This window comes from Vespa mandarinia, chromosome 6 (genome assembly GCF_050613455.1).
Source record: "Vespa mandarinia isolate Hongniang chromosome 6, ASM5061345v1, whole genome shotgun sequence".
NCBI classification, from domain to species: Eukaryota; Metazoa; Arthropoda; class Insecta; order Hymenoptera; family Vespidae; genus Vespa; species Vespa mandarinia.
In genome coordinates, this window is record NC_140815.1 from 8,886,954 (window position 1) to 8,909,199 (window position 22,246).

Genomic DNA, 22,246 nt, shown 5'->3' on the forward strand with positions numbered 1-22,246 from the left:
TTATTAACGACAAAGTTCGCGAGAAAGATGACCTTGACATTGAGCTTAGATGTGTCTTTTCAATTATTTTATGTGAATCAAATTCGTGGTATTTATTTTGTTTTGCGTGTTCAAGCGTGTATATATACGTATATATATATATATATATATATATATATATATATATATATATTACGTATTTCATTATTAAAAATAAAAATTTATATATATTGATTAGATCTTTCTCCGAAAACACGTTCTTCGCATCATTCTGAATATTCGTTTCGTAACAGAAGCTGTTACATACGTAAAGAGAAAGAGTGAGAGAGAGAGAGAGAGAGAGAGAGATAGATAGTTCGAAGCTTTTCTCCGAAAGCTAAAAATAAATTTATCAATCCGATGGGTAACGGTCGGTAAAGGAAGATTAAGAGGACGATGAAAAAAAAAGAAAAAGAAAAAAGAAAGGGAAAAAAAGAAAAGAAATGGAAAAGGAAAAGGAGAAAAAGAAGAAGAAAAAATAAAGGGAAAGAAAAGAAAAGAAAAAAAAAAAAAAAAAAAAAAAATTAAGCCGTAAATAATCGCGATACGTGTCACGTGGCAATGCGAAAAAGCTCTCTCGCAGTACTCGATATATCCGATGCATTTTTCCGAAGATGCACTGGTCAGAAGGAGTGCATTGTGAAGAGGGCAGGGATGACCCCTTTCACTGTAGCACGTTGGTACGGTCGCGTATATAAAGAGCCGAAGCATCTGACGAAGAAGCACAAGTACCAACCCATCTGCATCCCAAGCTCCCCGACCGGTGTCTGTGTGACCGAGAGAGATTATGTACACTATTAAGGTAGGTATATTCGAGTTTCTCACTGTCACTCTCTCTTTCTCTCTCTCTCTCTCTCTCTCTCTCTCTCTCTCTTTCTCTCTATTTATCCATCCATTAATCTATCCATCCATCAATTTCTCTGTCTCTCTCTTTCTCTGTCTCTGTCTCTGACTCTCTCTAATAGTCATCTTCGTAAATCGGCGCGTGCGGCCACACGCGCCACGAAGATGAGACGGTAGCTTCAAAAAGTTCGCTCACGACGTCCTAAGATAAGTCTTACGCCGGTTAACATCGAGAAAACACGGCGCGTTAACGCGACCATGTCCCGCAATAGATTTTCAAATTCGTGAATAAATTTTCCTTATCGAATTTATCCCAAACGCGTATCGCGAGTTTTCTTAACGACTCTCAATTTCTATCCATTTCTCGTGAGTTCCCTTTGTTAAGGATCGATCAATCGTGAGTTGGGGGATGAATAGACGGAGGTACATTGACACGGATGCTCCAAACCAACTTTTCTTCTCATTTCTACGTCTCTTCTATTCTTCCTGTCAATCTCTTCGAATATCTTGGTAAAATGTTACTATTGACTCTATTTTTTCTTTCCTCTACTTCTTTTTTTTTTTTGTTTTACGATTTCATTTTACTTCATTTTGTTTTTATTTTTCGATAAAAAAAAAATCTTTACAAATGTCACGAGGATTTTTCGCGATACTGTAAATGCTTCCTCCTGCGAACATATCTCCTTTGATCCATGGATCTCTCTTTCTCTCTGTGTACATTCGATCGTTCTATGGCTCGATACTCATCGAAGCTTTTACCGTATATCTCGGCTCGATAGAAAGAACAAAATAAAAAAAAGAAAAAGGAAAAAGAAGAAAAAAAAAAGATCGGGATGTATAGACAGATTTCGAAAAAAATGAGACGCGTATAATACAAAAACTAGAGGAAAAAGAATATAGTAATCGATCGATCGATCGATCGATGGATCGTCCGTAATCGCCAACGTTACGTGGGTTTCCGCGAACTTCGCTCACGCAAACGATAAAATTTGTTTATAACGTAGAATTTGCAACGACGTAATGCCGCAAATCTTACGCAGCGTTCCTTAAGTATTTCGCAATATCCTCTTGTGCACATGGAACACGTGATAGCCTCTCTCTATCTATCTTTCTCTTTGAGGAGTAAAGTTTCACCAGAGATAAATGCAAAAGAAAAAAGAATTAACGTAAAAAATATAAGAAAAGAAAAAGGAAGTAACGGCAGCTTTAGCGAGATATAATCGAATTCGATCATTGAACGATTCATAAGAAAAATAACATCGATAGGAAGAAACGTTGAAATGTTTTATTTTCTTTCTCTCTCTTCCTCTCTTTCTCTCTTTTTTATTTTAAATCTTTAAAAAGATCTTCTCGGTTTTTCTCTCTTCCGACATAATCGAATTAAATCATAATGTTTTCATTTAAATTTACTTTCCTTAACTTATCATCAGTGGAACAACAGCGGAAAAGCTTTCTTCGTTGTTTCGCTTGCGTATAGATAAAGAAGAATTGCGGGTATAAATTTTATAAAAGGGCATAAGGTTTCGCGTGATGGTTGTTAAGACGAATACGGTGTAATTCGTGGTTACAAAACGAGAAAGCACCACGATGACACGTTTTCACCGTGGAATGGCATTCGTTAAGCAATAAAATATGCGACATCAATGAATCGCATGGAATATTTTGTTACGCACACGCAGATCTCTCCGTTTAACTCTTGAATTCGGTCCTCCATCTTTTTCTTTCTTTCTTTCTTTCTTTTCTCTCTTCGAAATCTCTCATCGTGTCTCGCACGGCTTTTCGTATCTTGTTTGACAAAAAAGAAGAGAAAGAAAAAAGAAAAGAAAAGAAAAGAAAAGAAAAGAAAAGAAAAGAAAAGAGAAGGAAAGGAGAAAAAAAAAGAAAGGAAAAAATATTAATCGAACGTTCCGCGAAAAAAATCGAGTCCGTGTTCAATGCAAAAGGTTAATATTACTCGATGATTACGTTTTTTATAGCCTCGTCATGTAACTTATCGGACATAATGCAGAAAAATTATTTAAAAATACTACGGTAACATATACGATCTCTCGTGGTATTGTATTTCCTCTTGATGTTTTTTCTTTTTTTCTTCTTTTTTTCTTTTTTTTTTTACGTAAATACGTACGTACGTACATAGTTAGATACATATGTTTTTCAATGGCTCTATCCTTCCTCGAACGATATCATTGTCATATGAACCAATTGCACATCTGTCTCCTTGTCGATCTCACTCGACGTTATTTCCGCTATGACTAGCGAGATCAAAATAAAAAAAGTTCAAAATTTGCCTTCGCAAGATACGACCAATCACGATCCATTCCTTCGATCGGTATCCTAGTTGAACGATCATGGAAAATGTGACTTTCGAATCGTAAAAATGTGGTTAATGCCTCGGGCACGCCCGATGCATCTCTCGCTGCATCATCGAGTCTCCTGCATGATCGTTTGACCTTATGAATGAAGGAGCATCCTCCTGCAATGTCGGTTCTTCTTCTTTTTCTTCGTTCTTTCATAATCCGTCTCTCTCTCTTATTACACGTTACCTAGAACCGGTGGATGCGCCGTCATTACCGGGTTTGTAATTCCTATTCCAACTCGTGCAACACTTATGAAATTTTCCTCACTTTGTCATTTTCTCACTCGTCAAGCGTAATAACGGACATACGAATCGATTAGCATTTTAGATTCCACTGATAAGCTACGTGGCAATGGTTATCATCTTTGATAAAGACAACGATAATGTCGAATAGACCGTGCAAAGAAATACATCATCATTGTTACTACCGTCATTCGATTTAAGAATTCATTGAAATACGTATTTTTTGATATCATTTAAAAACTCTTTATTGATATCATTTAAAAACTAGATATTAGTGGACAATTGTAATATTAGACAGGGGACAAACTACAAGATCAACAAGATTTCTTTCGTCATGGAGATGAAAATTCGCAGACGAAATTACACGCTCGTTTAGATCTGGGAGAAAAAGAGAAAAAAAAAATAGAAAAGAAAAATATGTACCTACTTGGCGTACACTTGGTACCACTTTTGTGTTGCCATTACGCTGCATTTCATAATGCATTTGTAATGTCATTTGCAACTGACGTAACTGCGCTCTCGGTACAGTCTCTCTCTATTTCTCTCTCTCTCTCTCTCTCTCTCTCTAAGCATTATCATCTTCAGTTGCCCTTTTGCAGACACGTTCCACAGAGCCACGCCATGCCACGCGCGGTTGTTACTTTCACGAATTCTATGAATATTTGAACGTACCCAAAAGGCATTACAAATGGTATTCCCGATACAGTGGCCTTTTGTTTTCACTATTCGCGAATACCCTATACTAATGCTATGGCCAATTTGTTCGTTTTTTATTTTTTCCTTTTTTTCGAGCCTATTAATTCGATCGAAGTGGAAAATTTACATTTAAAAGTGGTACCAAAAGAGACAACGACGTATCCACACGAATTCATTTTTCATTCGGTATACTCGTCTTATAATTTCCCAAGTGAAAATTATTATTTTCTAATAATTGTTTCCAATAAGAAATAAAAAGCATCTCAATTAATTTGATTTTCGTATTTCTTTTCGATTTTCGTATCTTCTTCCATTTTAATTTTATACGACGTTTAATAGATGCTTCGTATCATCTCTTAATAAGGTCAATTATCGAAAGTTTCTTACGTATACTCATCGTGACGTGCGAATTAGCATATTTCAAAGAAGACATTTGAATGTATTAAAAAGAATAAGACGCAAACGTTTGGTAAACGTTCGTACATTAAAAAAGAAAAAAAAAAAAAAAAAAAAGAAAAACAAAAAAAGATAATATCTAAGAAAGGTATACACGAATCTTGTTGCAGGTGTTGGTGGGTCTCGTACTCTGTACGGCAGGAACCTTTGGCGCACCTCAACGACCATCGGGTGGCGCTGACAAGGATGCGGTGATCACGTCTCAACAACTCGAAGTTAATTTCGATGGCAATTACGTAAATAAGTAAGTCGATTGGTCGAAACGTTCGGCGTAGAAATCAAAATGCTTCGACGAAGGAGAGAAATGTTCTGTCAATGTTCGTGTCTGTCAAAATGTCATAAGCCAATGCGAGCCTTTCTCTTTTCAAAGAGACCCTTTTAACATCAATTAAAATTCGTTTCACGTGTCGCTCATGTCGGTGTTGTCGTTTCAAAGACGAACGTAGAAGTTTCTTTTCTTTTCTTTTTTTTTTTTTTTCTTTCCCCCCTTTCTTTTTACTTTTCAAAATTGAGACACCTCAGACACATCGGAGGAAGATTTTACGAAAATAAAATACGTTAGACCTTTGCTAATGAAAAAAGAAACGAAAACAAAAAGAAAAGAAAATAATAGTAAAGATATTGAATCGGCGACAGAACGTTTCTTCGATCGAGTCCAAAGATCGATCGAACGATCGAACGATAACGTCAGATCCGAGTCCCATTTCGCATGGACGAATGCCGGTAGTTTGCCAGTGGCCGGTATTCGCAACGCATAACGTTAAATGCGGCTCCATTAGCATACAAGAGAAAAGTTACAATGGACAGAAGACAAGAAGGCAAGTACCTGCCTAATGACGTTCGCTACGTTCACACGCGGACGCGCACGATTCTCGCCCACACTACTGCCGACGATGATCCTTCTATCGTCGTCGTTGTTCTTTTTCTCTCTCTCTCTCTCTCTCTCTTTCTTTTCTTTTCTTCCTTTCTTTTTTTTATTTCTTTTTTTTTTTTAATACTCCTTTCTTTTTTTACCCGAACGACGAGGTATTGTTAGCAGCGAGTAGGTCGCGCTACTTGTTGCGGCATTCGACTTCTTTATATATACATATATATATATATATATATCTATTACCTTTCACCCTCTCATCCCAGCTTACTCAGCATTTTCTAATGTTTAGCTTCGAAACGAGCAACGGCATCAGTCATCAGGAATCCGGTCAACCTAAACAAGTGGATAACGAGACTCCAGTAGTTTCTCAGGGTTCGGACTCTTATACGGCGCCAGATGGACAACAGGTTAGCATCACGTACGTCGCCGATGAAAATGGATTCCAGGTTCAAGGTTCGCACATCCCAACGGCACCTCCAATCCCTCCAGAAATCCAAAGGGCGCTCGAATGGAACGCGGCTCACCCTGAGGAGGACGATGGTGGTCAAGCCAGACCGATCCCGAGAGGTAATCTCTATCTCTATTTCTCTCTCTCTCTCTCTCTCTCTCTCTTTCTCTCTCTTTCTCGTTAAAATTAAACTATTCGGCAATACGAACTATACCGTAACGTTCCTTCTTTGTCCTTTGGTGGTTTTCATTGGTCCTGGTTAAAAGCAACCAAATCTTTACTGTCTGATCGATGCCAACTACTTTATCGTGGCTTTCCTCGATTCCTGTCCCACTCACCCTTGGCATTTCGTTTGTTTCCCTTACCTATCTGTTCAAGAGAGCTTTTGAGAACGATCGATTCCTACGGAATCGTGCCGACCACGATCCCGGCCAAACCAAATCTGCGGCTTTCGATTTCTTCTTTCCCTCAGCTAATCGAAAGATCGCTTTACGATATCTCAGAAAGATGTCATTAATCGTGATTTCCTTACTTTGTCACGATTATATTTTCGCAATCGTAAATTTAGCTTATCACGTTTCCTACGAAATCTCCATTTCTATAAGATAATTGATCAAAAAAATTTAATACGTGATCAATACCCTCGTCGTCTTTTTTTTTTCTTTTATAGGTTAAACAGCCAAACTTTACCTCAAACGTGACCTGATTCCAAGCCAGCTTGCCATGGATAGAACCGACCCCGAGCTACCGATGCAAACCATAAAAATAAATATAGTGTGGTATATTAATCTAGGATACACGTAACCGAAGCAAAAAGGCATTGAAATCGGTATATAATAACTATATACTTCCGCGAGATTCTTTATATTTTATTTGTATAGAAGTATGAAGAAGAAAAAAAAATACTTAAAATGAAAAAACAACAAAAAAAAAAAACAAAAAAAAAAAAAAGAAAGAAAAGAAAAGAAAAGAAAATAACACGTTCTATGAATAATATCGCACCGTTCAGCAATTCACGAAGGATCGTTACCGAGTTGCTTCTCGACCACGCAGCAGCAATCCCTCGTACGCGTGTCATAATTGATGCAGTGCACCGATCCACCTTGATGCGCGTATCGAGCATGCTTAGTATATAGATTATTATATATATATATATAATATATATAAATATATATACTTAACTTGTGATTTTTGTATATAAATAAAAAGAATACATTCTGCCGAAGTCCGAATGAGTTTATTAGAATTTCAATCGTTCATGCTGAACGATCAAATCCCAAACCATATTGCCCCTTCTCGCCCATTCCCTTCCATCCATTAACTGTATCAATTATATCGTTTTTATGCGATTCATTTTGCGGAAACAGTGATTATCAAAAAAAAACAAAAGAAAAAGAGAAAAAACAAAAATACCTATATATTTTGTAACTATTCTTGACTTTCTTCTTCTTCTTCCCAATTTCTTGCATTTCGATATTGTACAATATTTCTTTCTTTTCTTTCTTTTTTTTTTTTTTTTTTCCTAATAAAAGTATAGTAATAACTGTTATTACCAGACTTTTATAATGTTCGATAATTGGTTGTATTTTTGTATCAAGATCGTGATGTACTATTTTGAAAATTTTTCTCTTACAACAATATCAAACATCTTCCCACGTAATATCGTTCGTATAGTCATGAATTTATTTACGATTACTTTTAAAAAGGTTCGATCAAACGTCGCGTTGCTTTTAGTAAAAATTTCATTTGAATCTATAGGAAGCACTCTCGACTATCATTTATTGATTTTAGTTCGTACCATACATTCGAGTTAAACTCGAGGTCATATAAATCCAAAGTCGATAGACATTACTTTAGACGTTAGTTTAAGTGCAATGTTTGATACTCTAATTCATCGTTGATCAATATTATAAGAAAGAATGGTAAATCGATTTATAGTCTTGTAGAAATCTCGTCCTCGAGGTCGTCGTTCTCATAATTTATCAAATAATCTTTGATCTTTGATTATGACTTCGAAGGAGGCAATAATTTTTTTACTTGGAGGTTAAAACCTGATGATCTCGTGCAAAGTGTAATTACAATTTATTATTTCGTATATCTTATTTGTAAAGACTCAAGTGAAAGTAGAATGGATGATTGGTGTAAGTTATACTTATATCGTAAATATCGACGAGTACTTGTCTTACATAATGTGAATTAACCAAATGATACTTATGAGTACGATGAGTAACTTGTTTCCTGATTCGTCTTCCCAATTTATGTAAATGAAAATAATAAAATTCACAAAAGAGTCCAGTCTATAAATTATTTTCACTTTGTTATCACGATATGTCGTTTAAAGAGAAATTCTTTATTAGACACTTTTTGCTTTATTAAAAGAAATAATAGAAATTTTATAAAGAAAAATAAAAAATAAAAAAAAAAGAAAGTTTCTTAATAAACATATATAATATTACCCTATAAGATCACCCTATACCACCAAGAGAATATATATTTTGTTTTATGATCGATAAAATAAATTACAAACGTACACATAAAATGAAAAGAGAAAACTATACAATATGATTTATATTTCATAAGAATATCTGAATAATATAAGAATATTATTAGAAGGCAACGAACGACATATATATGTGCCTATAGGTGTATATGTTTTGCTTTTTGTTACATGTATTAGCAAAATCGTTAAACGTCTTAATTATGAGCTTTCTAGTCGTAGGATCAAATAATTCCTGAATGGCTTGATGCCCATTGATTATGCACAATCTGCCATGACTGATTCTAGAAATGGTCCTTTCTTTCTTCTATACGTCTCTCTTTTTGTCATTAACGTTACCGCAAGAATGTCAAACGTGAAAACGCTATTATGATCGATGACACTTTTCGCAATACGTGTTGTGATTCACTCCCACGTAAGTTATGTAAAACTTTCGTTATGAGATAATAAAAAATCTTAACGTCGATCTAGCAATGAATACGAATCGTGCTTTGATCGTCCAATCAACGATCAATGGTTTAACCTATTAACTATTCATTTCCTAATGAAATCGAAAGACTATTCATGAGATCAAGTTAATGAAAAAGCATTGTCTATCTACGTTGCTATAATATCCGTTACAGTAATTAAGAGCAATTAAAACGATGAACAATTGACGAGCTTCAATAACAACAAACGTTTTCTTTAACGTAACACTGTATCTCACACCAAGTATATAATACATTACTTTCACATCAGGGTACTGTTTAGCATCATTTCTCACTTATGTATTATTGCGACTGTTATTCGTTACGTTAAAACCGATGTGCTTACAGAGCCGTGTCATTGAAACCTGTAACTTTGTTATCAAAACAAATGTTAAGTAAAAAAATAAGGATCTATATATTTCAAAAAACTGTTGGAACAATTAATAATTCATGACTATGCATAATGCATGAATAATTTATAATTGTCTCTATATAGACATCTACTTGTTTATTTCAATAATAATCCTTTTTTTACTTTTTTCTCTTTTCAACTATAAATCACAACAATTCTTACCGATTGATTAAATCAAATAATTATGCGCGATAAAAAAAATTATCGTATACGTGCTTTTTATACGTACACCTACGTTTTGTACGTAAAATAGTAAAGAAAGATAAATGTAATTCTTTTATCTGTGCATTAATTATTATTAACGGATAATCAAATTTTCACGTTTAATTAATTTCATTCAACGTGAATGATCGAATGAAAGAATCCAAGGATCTCTTATTAATATGAATATGAAATTTCTACGATTAGAAAGATCTGTTCGATATTGGTCAAGCAAAGCTTGAACCGGTATCATCGAGTGACATTTGGCGCAATATGTCGACGCGGGTTGGTTCTATGTATATAAAAGGTGGGCGCTGCGGTTAAATCATCGTCAGTAACGTCCAACCGGTGGTGTCCACATGAAACTGAAGTGAAGTAATAAAGGTATCTCTTGCGTTTTACCGACAATTGATCACTATTCGATACGTCAGCTTTGACATTTTCAAATCGCATCAAAGATAGATACTTTTTAATTTATATTCGAATTAGTACATAAATCATTGGATTTGCATGTAGCTAATCACAAAGACAATATCGAATAATAATTATCGTACAATAATCATCGAAAAGTTATTTAAAATCTTTTTCTTTTTCTTTTTATTACAAACGTTTCAATAGAATTGTCAACAATTTATGATCACTTATATAATTATGAGGAGAACTTTTTGTGGCGATGAAAAAAGAAGGGGAAAAAAAAGGAAAGGAAGAAAAACGCGATAAAAAGAAAAAGAAAACGAAAGAAAAGAAGAGAATAAGAAATTAAATTAAATTAAATTAAATGAAAGAAAGAAAAAAACTAGAGACATTAATTTTTCACTTTCAGATAGAAAATGACAGGCAAGATTATCCTTTTGAGTTTGTTAGCGACAATGGCAATGGCGGCAAACGAACCGATTGCCATTGTACGTCAATCACAGGACATCAGCCCGGATGGTAGTTTTTACGCGAAATGGGAAACCGCTAATGGTATAACCGTTGAAGAACAGGGTAGTTTGAAGAATGTCGGTTCGAAGGACGAAGCCGAGGAAGTTCAGGGATCAGCTGCTTGGACAGCTCCCGATGGTACAAAGGTCAATCTTGGATGGCTGGCTAATGAAAATGGTGCCGTTTTCGAGGGTTCCCATTTGCCAACACCACCACCGACTCAACCAATTCCTGCCGCCATTCAACGTGCTCTGGACTGGATAGCTACTCATCCATACAAAGAAGATAACAAGAACAAACTTTAAACGTTTATACTCTTATTTGTATATTGTTATTATTAATGTAGAATATATTTTATTTTATTAACACAAAAAGAAATACTTTCGATCAGTTCTAATTTTATTTTTTATTCCTTTCCTCATTCCGATTATTATTACTTTAATTAAAAAATTTTCACCAAGGTAAAATAATAATTAATTGGGATAATAATTAAATAGCAGAAACAAAGGAGAAAGGAATTTCAATAGTCGAGCGCAGAACTGCATAACCTTCATTATTTGCTCTTTAATGAATTCGTCTTTCCATTAATTCCTCTTCAAGATAGGATCATTCCATTTCTTTCCTTCGATTTACTTTTTTCCCTCTCCTTTACTCTTTTTTTTTTTTTTTTTTTTTTTTTTTTTTTAATTCCAAGACTTTATTCGTTTCTATACGCACGCGGTGTATATGATCAACAACAAAAAAGTCGTTATTTGAATCTTGTAAATTATTTGTAAATTATTTGTAAATTATTTGTAAATTATTTGTAATCTTTCTTCTCTTGTCATCGATAATAAATATGTTTTCTTTCGTTTCAATTAATTTCATTTGAAATACACACGACACCTATATTATAATGCAAATATAAATGATTAATTCATCATAATTATCTATCAGAGAAGTTATTCTCACTTTATCACAAATGCGTCTGCATATGAAATACGTCTGCACACTTAAATAGTCGCAATGCTCAAACCTGATTGTCATTCATTTCTTAACTGCATAATAATAATCCCAATCGTTCGTTATAAAGGCCAATTTTCATCATTTTATGCATTTGAAAATCTAGGTTGGGGACGGCCTTATATTGTAAATAAAATAAAAAAATAGAAAAAAATTTACACTCATGCGTACGCATTTTATGAATTAATATTACATAAGCGTCACTTTAAGAAGAAAATAACTCTTCTAAGCATCACGATCGTTAACTGTCATCGTTGTCGTCTCTGTTCGTTTGAATTGCATCCGTCTATGACACTCGTGAAAAGAAAAAAAAAAAAAAAAAAAAAAAAAAAAAGAAAGAATATCTTCACGTATGTAAACAAAACTTGGATCATGTCATGGAACGTCATTAGGAATGCCAGAAGTGACAAAGTGCTTTGCTCAAATGAAGAAGTCAGTAAGAAAGTGAATATACCTGTACATGTACATTTTTATATATATTTGTTCGTAACACACACATATACACACACATATAAAACCAAATAACTCGCAAGTAGAAATGCAATGCCGAAAGTATGCAAGGCACGTATCTCAGACACCTATTCGATAATTAATACACAATGGTTACCGCGTAATACAAAAATAAATTCTTTAGCATACAACTCTTTATTACAATAACTAATTTTGCCCAACTAATATTCCTTCTTTTTTTTTTTTTTTACTATCTTTGTAATATCAATATTTTTTTTTCGAAATCTGAAATGAAAAAAAGAAAGGCACCTATATACCTATATATGATTATTATAATTTTATGGAAATATGGTTATGAATAGAGCGATTAATACGAAATTACATAAAACAATGTGAATGTTGTAATAAATTTATCATAAAAAACTATCGATAAATAACGTAATCATCGATTCAGTGGAGCATATTTTATCACTAAATATATCCCTCTTTTACATTCATCTACATTATAATAATAATGTATAACGATTAATAAAAAAAATTTAAATATGTACATATATGAATTGGATCACTTGAGATTAGAAATCAAACGACATCGGTAAAATTTGAATCGATCTGAATTCCACCCCCGCATTCGTAGAAAAACTTTTCGATGCGTTTCACGATGGAAAGTATAATGTCAATCGATTGCATAAATCTAACTCATAAGATGATATAAGTCGGTATTATTCACGTAGTAAAATTTCAAAGCGAGTTGATCGTTCGTTTCATCGGTGAAAGTTCAGCAAAGATACCATCTCGAGTTCCGGTTCCTTAACCCTTGGAGGCGTGCGCGACATCGGCCATGTCAAATTGAGTAGACGCTCTCGCTCGTGCAAACATAGGTACTGTTATTGTTAGAAAGCTTCGAGAAACGACGCTATAAGTTCAATCAACGGGATCCGATTCGAAAGGTTACACGATCGTCTTTCGTCGTTCACTAATAAAAATCCTTGACGAAAGTGAAAAAAGATAGAAAAAAGAAAAAAAAAGAGAGAGAGAGAGAGAGAGAGAAAGAAAAGAGATAAAAACGGAATAAACGCTTTCCGTATGGTGTGTATAATTTGGAAATTATGTAATCCTTGAGAGTTCTTATCGTACGATCTGTCTGTTTGATTGATTAATGATAATTATGCAAGATCCATTTCGAAAAAAAAAAGAAGAAGAAATGATTCGTCGATGCTTGCCTCTATCTATCGTTTAACTTTCTAATGTAGAAAATAAGACGAAAAAGAAAGTAGAAAATTTGTCCGTTTTTTAAATTCTAATTTGTTCCTTTACAACGATTCCTAGATTTTGCTTTTAATAATAAATTTTAATTCAAGATATTTACTATTTCTTATGGTTACATCTTAAACTTCGTTCGATACGTTAGAAAATATACAAGTAGTATGTAGATAGTAGACGTAGACGTTTTTAATCAGCCAAACTATAGAAAGTGGAGCGCACGTAGGATGACGCCTTCTAAATGAATCATAAATCTCATCGATTTAAATATTCTCTCGTGACTTCTACGAGACTTCCTAGATCATTATTCAAATTCATTAGGTAGTAATAATAATCTATAATAATTTTCTATGTTGTGTTTTTTAATCAAGGTCGTGTGACAAAAAATCGTGTGACTTTTCTCCTGGGATGCAACATTTATTCTCAAACGCACTTTGATATACTTAACGACAGTTAATTACATCGGTTTGCTATTTAAGTAGATATATAAGTGTGTCATATGTCTGTGTGTGTCTGTGTGTGTATATATACGTATAATATATATATATATATATGTATATATATATATATATATATTAATATAGTATCGCATAGACGTACAAATAAATATTTACAACAAATTGAACCAGAGTAGTCCATGTTCGAGGTCGGACGTTTAGAAGAGCGAAGGGAATAAGAAATAATTGGGAGAAAAGTAAGAGAAAGAGAAAAATAGGAAGAAAAAGAAAGAGACAGAGAAAATAGAAAAACGAACATAAGTGCGGCGAGACGGCGGCGTCGCGTGAACGGATTAAACTCATCATCGGGCTAAAAAGATCGTCGTTTTATCTCGATCGTAATAATATTTAAAAAGGAGCTGGTGAGATCACACTGGCGTTATAGATTGTCGGTGTTACAGATTATTCTCGTCGTCTTTCGAGGGATGTGCTGCTATCCACTCGAGTGCTTTCTGTATTAAAGCCGGAACTTCGGGTGGTACAGGAAGGTGAGCACCAACTGGTTGGAATCCATTCTCATCCGCCGTATAAGTCAAAGATATTTGTTGGCCATCGTCGCTTGGATAACTGAATGCACCTTGTGCCTCCATAGCTTCGTTCTCCGAGCCAGCGTTCTTTAATTGTCCTTGTTCCTCGGCCTTGATACCATTTCCACTTTCATAACTCCATTTGTATGATCCATCTGGATTTGGACCCTCCTGACTTTGGCTGACAATTGGTATTGGTTCATCAGCTGGAGCTGGAGCCGATGCAGCGTATGCTGCCAGCGTGACAATGGCTATCTGTTTGTTTCATGTAAAAATAAATCAAAGAGATAAATATGAATTGTCTTTGATATTTTCATTAAATTCGAGTAATATTTTTACGATCTTATACTTTTGTTTTTTTTTTTTCTTCTTTTTTTTTTTACATATCGCTGACGATTTAATCGAATAATTTAATTGCACGTATTGATTTAAAATACTAATCTTTAGAGGAAAAAAAATGAAAATGAGGTTATCAAAAAAGAAAAGAAAAAAGAAAAATACGTGATAGAATGGGCAGTCTCAATAACGTTATTTCAAGGGTCATTCAAAAGTCTGACGAGCTCTGCTCACAGTGGTTAAACCGTTTTGAGTCAGCCGCGGCAGTAGTAGTAAATCCGAGCGAGTTATTAGGTCAGACCATATTTCATACACGCGCCGCGCTTAACTATCCTTTCGCCTATGTATGTACGAATTAAACGTTGCGTGTAACCGCTCCAACCACCATCCGTTTTGACATCAGATGTACTTACGCGAACAATGTTTCAATATGTACTTCCTATATTTCGAAACGAATCTAGTTTTAAATTTATAATACACTTGTAAAATACATACATACATATGTATGCATAGATAATCAATAAAAAAAAAAAAAAAAAAATAAATAAGGAAGAAAATAAAAAGGAAATAGAAATCTAATCTAACGGTATCTATCTTAATAAAAACGATTAAAAAAAAAAAGACAATTATACAATGGAAAATCCTTGGAAGTATCGAAATCCCAAACGTTGGAAATTGTCATCAAGACACCCCCACCACATGTGATCACCACCCTCATATACTAAAGTATATAAAACCAAATATCGGGAAATAAATATCACTGAGAGTATTCTTTGACAAGTGCACAAAATACTTTTATCACGACACCGTTAAATAAACCCGAAGCACCGATTGGATCGAATCGAATTGATGGAAAATCCTCGAAAGCACATCCCGCCCCCCTCCTAACCCTCTTATCTCTCTTTCTCGCGGCTCGATTCACCCGATATTCTCTCCATTCTAATACTTCCGATTAAAAGTCTTTTGCGACTCGAAACTTATAAACGCTTACCAATGACGTATACATGCTGCAGCAGTAATCGCTGATGGGCAAGTGTTTATCAAGCCCCGCAGCGCTCGGTGTATATATACCCCTGGAGGCATCACCAATACACCACCGTTTCCGCGGTAACGATGGCCACCATGTTACCAGGAGATACACATGGGACATGCAATAAGAGTGAACAAGAGAGAAATCGAGATGGAGAGAGAGAGAGAGAGAGAGAGAGAGAGAGAAAAAGAGAGATGAAGAAAGAGAGATTTCTGAGAGGTAAGGGGAAAAGATGGACACCACGGACAAGGGTTACACACGGATCCTCATTTAACGTTCTTGGCGCTTAATGCATGCGTGCTTGTGCATCTTCGTTCCTTCTCTCTCGCCTGCATTTTCATACATCCATCTGCATCCATGCATCTCTTTTTTCCACACGTTTATATCGTCGTTCCGTCTTTGTCGTCGTTGTCGTCGATACGTTGAACATTAACCAAGATGGTGGAAGAAGATGAAAGAGGAGGAGGAAGAGCAGGATGAGGAGGGGGAGGGGAACAACGACACACCGTATATCACTAAGACTACCATCGTCGGGGATCACTATGTCGCACTCTGTGCTAAATGTCATCGGGTCCCAGTTAAAGGATGCTTACTCAATTGTCATAATTTCTTTACCGACTTTTTCCCTCTTTACCACCTCTCCTCTCACTTTCTTTTTCTTTTCTCTTTTTTTTTCTTCTTCTTTGTTTTTATTCCTTCCTCTTTTTCATTTTCTCCAAGCAAATTGGTATCGTTTTCGTTGAGTCATCGCTAACTCGAATCATCGAAAAGGATATTTCTAAATTTACTGACAAACAATAGTGTACCTATACAAATGATATCTTAAATCTGAACGATTATATATATTTTTTTGTTCCTTTTTTTTTTGGTATGTTTTAATTCATTGTATCACACGTATGCGAACCCCTATAATCAACCGAATCATCCAAATGTTCTTCTTGCAAATACCCAATGAATAATCTTTTATCGATATTTTATCGGCAAAATTTCCATTTAATTATTTTCATACGATTGTAACGTTTAAAGCGTCCTTATTCGGTGATAATCGTACGCTAAACGGGAGGGAACAGGACTTAACTTAGCTACCACCAGTTTGTTTTCCATGCATGAATAATCAATGTATTAAAGGCCGTCTTTCTACTAGCCGATACTACGCCATAATCGCCGCAATGAGTCACGTATTAGCCGTAATTACCGATAATATTCGTTTTTATCCACGCGCTGTATCTCTTCTTTAAACAATTTATGGGCGCGTTACTTTTGATTTTTAATAAGATTTCATAGTTAATCGGTGCCGTTATATTATACATTGGATTTTAACCTAAGACGATACCTACTTCAAATTCAATGTGAAAGTTTACGACTTTTTCTATTTCTTTTTTTTTTTTTTTTTTTTTTTTTTTTTATCTTTTTTTCTTCTCCCTTTCTCCCGTTTTCTTTTTTTACATCATTCATTTTTACTTAACTCAAAGAGCACGTTTTAATCGCCGTTAACACTTTAAACCGACCTTGTTGTTAAGTAGATATCTTGCATTCGTCTTATAATTAACTATCAATGCAGACCTGTTGGAATGTCAGAGATCTTTGATAATATACTGGTTATTCATGTATTCACATTGATTTTTATTTCTAGAGTAAACAAGGTGTTCCTTTATGGATTACGAATGTTTCACATTTAATCGCATATTTTTCTCTCCTTTTTTTTCACTTTTTTTCTTACTTATTATTTACTTCTTATTTATTGTTTTTTTTTTCTTTCCTATTTTCATTTTTATTAATATCATAGATTATCCCTACAAGGTAAAAAAGTATCTTTAATGTTCGTTAACAGATCGATTATGATTACGATTTAAAACGTATAATAGTTACATAATATTTAACAATCGTACAATAAACTAAATTGTAAACGATGAATGATGTATCGGCAAGCGTTAGTTTTCGCATTATTTTCTGGAAAATAAAAGAAATACATCGAATGGTAATAAATTGTATTCTCGAAGGAATGTCAGTTCTTCTCGGTTAGAAGGCAAACGGTTGAAGTTCCCGCGTGATTCACGAACACGTGCGTCATCGATAAGTTTGAAAAATTTTCTTCTGCAATGACATTTGACTTGGAATAAAATACCTATCTGCATATATTGTATATTATTAAATATCGATTTTCTGAACCTTCGATGAAACTCGATGACGGAAACGAAAAGAAAAAAAAAAGAAAAGAAAAGAAAAGAAAAAAACAAGAAAATATTTTACACGCGATAGAAATTCAAGTTAATTGTACCAACGAAGTGTATGGGCACGTGGAAAGTTAGCGCGAATAATATATATGTTTGGTCTTTTAATTAGCTGATTTACGTAATACGGGTAATGCACACAAAGGATGTGCGAATAAATATCACATGTGAAAGTACCTAACTAGGTAACGTCCTCAACTGTGTCATTACATGCTAATCCGACGAACTTATCACGTGGATCTCTAACTATTAAGGAATCATAACGACGAATTACTCGACGAGTTCAATTCTTGCTGCATCATAGTGCACGAGTAGAGAAAAGTTATTGGAGATAGACATAGGTAGGCTAACCCCGGCGACGTGACCAATTATATGATCGCTGACATATACATAATAATTTTTCATCTATATACTTATTCATTTATGCGAATTTATATAATTAATCGACGCTTTAAAATATGACGGATGAATAATACTTTGAAATATTATAGTAACGTATTATTAATACATAATATTTTATATAATTAACGAAAATAGAAATGTTTTCATTAATTAATGATCAATCCAAAAATCATGGTGGAATTATTCCTTCGGTAATCGTGATATGTTCTTGATTCGCTATCGTGCATCCGTTATGCCGTAACTGACTTCGCCGGGTAAGATTAATGCACAGACACCAGCCAGAGATCTGAATTCACTGCTTATAAGGTTCGCCATGCGGAATACCAAACCGCAGGATGCGCACGTACGAATGCAGGTCGTCGTCGCAAGAGTTCAACGACGTGAACGTCGTCGACAAAATCTTCAATTTTTGACCGATCTCTCTCTCTCTCTCTCTCTCTCTCACTCTACTCGTTCTCAGAAATGTGAAAATATATTACGTTCTTTCGATGATGATCGATGGATCCTACGTTAGGTGACTACTACTTTCGTTCCTTATGAATCGGTTAGACTGAAAAATGAAGAAGAAGAAGAAGACATTGGAAATCCTTTGATTATTTACCATATCGATCGCGTTCGACTGAATTAAAGTTAAAAAAAGAAAAGAGAGAAAAAAAAAGAAAAAATCATTGAAAATTCTTGAGTTTTGCGCAATTTCATAAAGGGAAAGATATATATATAAAAAAAGCAATAAAGACTTTACCATTCGTTTAAAACTCGCTTACACGAAAAGGTTATATGCGCAAGGTATAGGTATAATACTTCAACGATGGCCACTGATGCAATCCTTTAAGTATTATCTTCTCTCTTTCTCTTTTTCTCTTCGTAGAATAGGTAATATCTATAGAATGATCAAATATAATTGCATCACTATATTGGCTTTAAGCGTTTACCATATATCTACATTAGATGTATATAGATATTGTGTACTTAGTTGGGTACGTTCAACTGGACCTACCGGTTACGAAGTTCGATACCTTTATTTTACATTATCATTATGAACGTTTTAAGACACTTTAAACGAAGATTAATAATAAGATTTTGATTACTCTAAAAGAAAAGAAATAAAGGAAAAAAAGAAGAAATTGAAAGGAAGAAACAAAAGAAAGAAAGAAAGAAAGAAAAAAAAAAGATACAACTGTACGAAATAGAATAGATTCTAATCGTTCGGACGTTATTGCAATCCTTTTAGTCCGCTAATGGTTCTCTCTTAACGACCTCTCGACCTTAATGCAACTTCCTTGGAATCTTTTACGGATACACACACGTATCTCTCTCTCTCTCTCTCTCTCTCCCTTCTTTTATATCATTTACGTGTGTAAATACATTAAATTAAGGAAAGTTATGAGAGATAAAATTGCATCGAACGATTAGAAATGAAAAATTATCGATTATGATACTTTACGATCGACGAAATTCGTGTCGCGTACATTGACGACCTACCTCGACTTATTTCGATTGGACCCCCTATACTTTTATTCATCCTCTAATGTTTTTCTTCTTCATAAATGCGTACATATGTACGTACGTACGTACGTGGATAAATATCTACATACATGCATGCGTACGAATACATATATAAATAAACTGGGGTCTTTCATTCAAGTACGCATTCTTGCGAACGAAGGATTCGTTTAAGCGCGTATCCGCGTCTAACCTTTCCTTTTCGACACGGCCTTAGGAACTGCCGATGTACAAGGTATCTCCGTTGCCGCAACAGTCGCTGTATATAGCCACGCATATACTTACATATATACCTTTAATCGTTAAACCTACCGCTTTACCGTTGATATTTCGAACCTAATTTATGCCAACCAGCCAACTCAGTTGCACCGTTTGCTTTTATCGATCGATGAAATAAAAACGTTTCTTCCTGAATACCTTTTAAAACGTGGCATATTTTCTATGATCCAACGAATCAACAATATCGTCGTCACCGTCCGTATCGTTAACGAATAGAAATTATGCAAGATGTAATAATTATAAATGAGAGGTAAAATATAAGATAAAAAGAAAAAAAAAAAAAGAAAAAAAAAGAAAAAAACAAGAAAAAGAAACCAAGGTATCATAAATATGATGGACCTTGACTGAAATTTGGAAGACGCTACTAATATAACGGATAATAGATTCTTCTCTCGTTTATTATTACGCAGTACTACGAAAGCTATAATGCGTATGCTTGTATATACATACCCATTTATGTACGTCTCTCAAGAATCCATAGGAGAGAAAAGATTCCGAAGGCTTCGTGATTCTCATTGGCAAAAGAAAGAAAGAAAGAAAGAAAGAAAGAAAGAAAAAAAGAAAAGAGATAAAAACACACCGGAAACGTTCTGTGATCCTTGAGATCGCTTAAAATTTGTTGAAAAGTTTTTAAAAAATGTCGTCGTTTAACGATCTGCATACTTTTCTCCTATTTTAGAAAAGGATGAATGAAAATCTTAAAGAGAGAGAAAGAAAGAGAGAAAGAGAGAGAGAGAGAAAGAAAAGGGAGGAGGGAGAGAATACGTTCGAAAATTTTTAAAGGAATATTTTAATCGTGAGAAAGAGAAGCACCTGCGTACCGTAAGATGAAAGTAAAATTGAATTCGGCATACGTTGCGTCTTCTCGCCTGCGGGTAGGCGCTCTCTTAGAATGTTTGCCGTACATATGTACTTATATGTCAAGGTCGTCTTCTACCGGCACCTTCTTTTATTACCTCCTCTTCTTCTCCTTCTTCTTCTCCTTCTCCTTCTTCTACTTTTCCTTATTCTTATTTTTACTCTTATTCTTCTTTTATTATATCTCTTCTACCGGTTTATGATTTATTTGCAATAACTATGCACGGCCATTTCCATTCTAAGACGACAATACCGTTATATTAATTTTTAGTCTAGACTAGACGTTCTCGTTTGCACGCATACGAGAACGGCGAGTATGGCATTTCATCTTCGTATAGATACTTTCACTCTTTCTCGCATTTAAACGAGTTCCCCTCTTTAATTATCGTAAATTTTTTTTTCTTTCTTTTTCCTTTTTCTTTTTTCTTTCTTTTCTTAGTTTCTTTCTTTTTTTTTTTTCTTTTACGAAAGAAAATAAGAGCCCCTAGCGTTAATAATCCTTTGTGAAATCTTTCCTTTTTGAAATACGAAGGACGTCTTATCACGAAACGAGAAGGAGAACACGTTCGAGCTCCCTCCAGGGAATTATCGATCGGATCAACGTCCTTTCGAACACGAACAAGTACCTTATAAACTTTTAGAAAAACGTACATATCTTCTTACGAGACGAGAACGAGAGAGAGAGAGAGAGAGAGAGAGAGAGAGAGAGAGAGAGAGTAAGAAAGAGAGAGAAAGAAAGAAAAGAAGAAAGAACAAGAAAAAGAAAATGAAAAGATGGAATCAAGAAAAAGAGAAAAAGAGGAGAAGGAGGAGGAGGAGGAGAAGGAAGAAGAGAAAGAAAAAGAAAGACATTTAACCACTCTTGACACACATACGGAGGCGTATCACGAAGCAGTAACATCGATGCTTGCTTCGCTTCTCCTGGGCGTCGTATTATTTATTGCATCGTACAGTATTATGTTCGTGAGCATCATGTTGTTATGCCATTGGCTCTCGAGAAAGAGAAAGAGAGAAAGAATTTGAAGAGATTGAATAAACTCCGAGAGTGAAAATATAACTCGATAGATGGACGGATAGAGAGAAAGAAAAAGAGAGAGAGAGAGAGAGAGAGAGTATATGTGTGTATAGACGTCGTGACAAGGAAGAGTCATCGAGTATAGAGGTCATAGACAAGAAAAACGGAGTAAAGAGGACTTTCTCCTTTTGCAACGGTAGAATAGTATCGGAATAAAAGCGAAATACCAGAGAATGGAATAGCGTAACGAATAGCAGGCGAAGATAGCTGCAATTAGATGCAATCCTTCGCTAGCTCGTTGTCCTATTCGATCCACAGCCCATTCAAGATACCGTTCGACCTTTGATACTCCGCAAACAATGATCGCGACCTCCGGCACGCGATACTGTAACAAAAAGTATACAATCGAATCGATGATTAC

General features: G+C 34.7%; 3 protein-coding genes across 4 annotated transcripts; 2 read left to right on the plus strand and 1 right to left on the minus strand.

The window, feature by feature from the left end:
* The first annotated feature begins 660 nt into the window (after positions 1–660).
* On the plus strand, positions 661–7,163 carry CPR14 (cuticular protein 14). Its single transcript, XM_035883253.2, has 4 exons — positions 661–820; positions 4,723–4,856; positions 5,773–6,050; positions 6,602–7,163. The coding sequence occupies exons 1-4, from the start codon at positions 806–808 to the stop codon at positions 6,604–6,606; spliced, it is 432 nt and encodes a 143-aa protein (XP_035739146.1). The 5' UTR covers positions 661–805; the 3' UTR covers positions 6,607–7,163.
* A 2,571-nt stretch (positions 7,164–9,734) lies between these two features.
* On the plus strand, positions 9,735–10,814 carry LOC118449073 (endocuticle structural glycoprotein SgAbd-8). Its single transcript, XM_035883254.2, has 2 exons — positions 9,735–9,892; positions 10,332–10,814. Exon 2 carries the CDS (start codon positions 10,339–10,341, stop codon positions 10,735–10,737), a length of 399 nt encoding a protein of 132 aa, XP_035739147.1. The 5' UTR covers positions 9,735–9,892; positions 10,332–10,338; the 3' UTR covers positions 10,738–10,814.
* A 2,677-nt stretch (positions 10,815–13,491) lies between these two features.
* Positions 13,492–15,672, minus strand: CPR22 (cuticular protein 22). Of its 2 annotated transcripts, none has more exons than XM_035883252.2 (2): positions 15,499–15,672; positions 13,492–14,426 (listed from the first exon to the last, which is right to left on the minus strand). In XM_035883252.2, exons 1-2 carry the CDS (start codon positions 15,655–15,657, stop codon positions 14,040–14,042), a joined length of 546 nt encoding a protein of 181 aa, XP_035739145.1. In that variant the 5' UTR covers positions 15,658–15,672; the 3' UTR covers positions 13,492–14,039. The 2 variants fall into 2 exon arrangements, with proteins under 2 accessions (XP_035739145.1, XP_085514161.1); XM_085658035.1 differs by lacking the exon at positions 15,499–15,672 and adding an exon at positions 15,140–15,288.
* Positions 15,673–22,246: the final 6,574 nt, after the last annotated feature.

Bases quoted from the DNA above. Each gene is read 5' to 3' on its own strand.
- LOC118449073 (XM_035883254.2), top strand. From the start codon at position 10,339: ATGACAGGCAAGATTATCCTTTTGAGTTTGTTAGCGACAATGGCAATG.
- CPR22 (XM_035883252.2), bottom strand. From the start codon at position 15,657: ATGTCCCATGTGTATCTCCTGGTAACATGGTGGCCATCGTTACCGCGG. The intron at 14,427-15,498 runs GTAAGCGTTTAT...TGAAACAAACAG, and splicing joins GCAGCATGTATACGTCATTG to ATAGCCATTGTCACGCTGGC.
- CPR14 (XM_035883253.2), top strand. The intron at 4,857-5,772 runs GTAAGTCGATTG...TCTAATGTTTAG, and splicing joins GATGGCAATTACGTAAATAA to CTTCGAAACGAGCAACGGCA.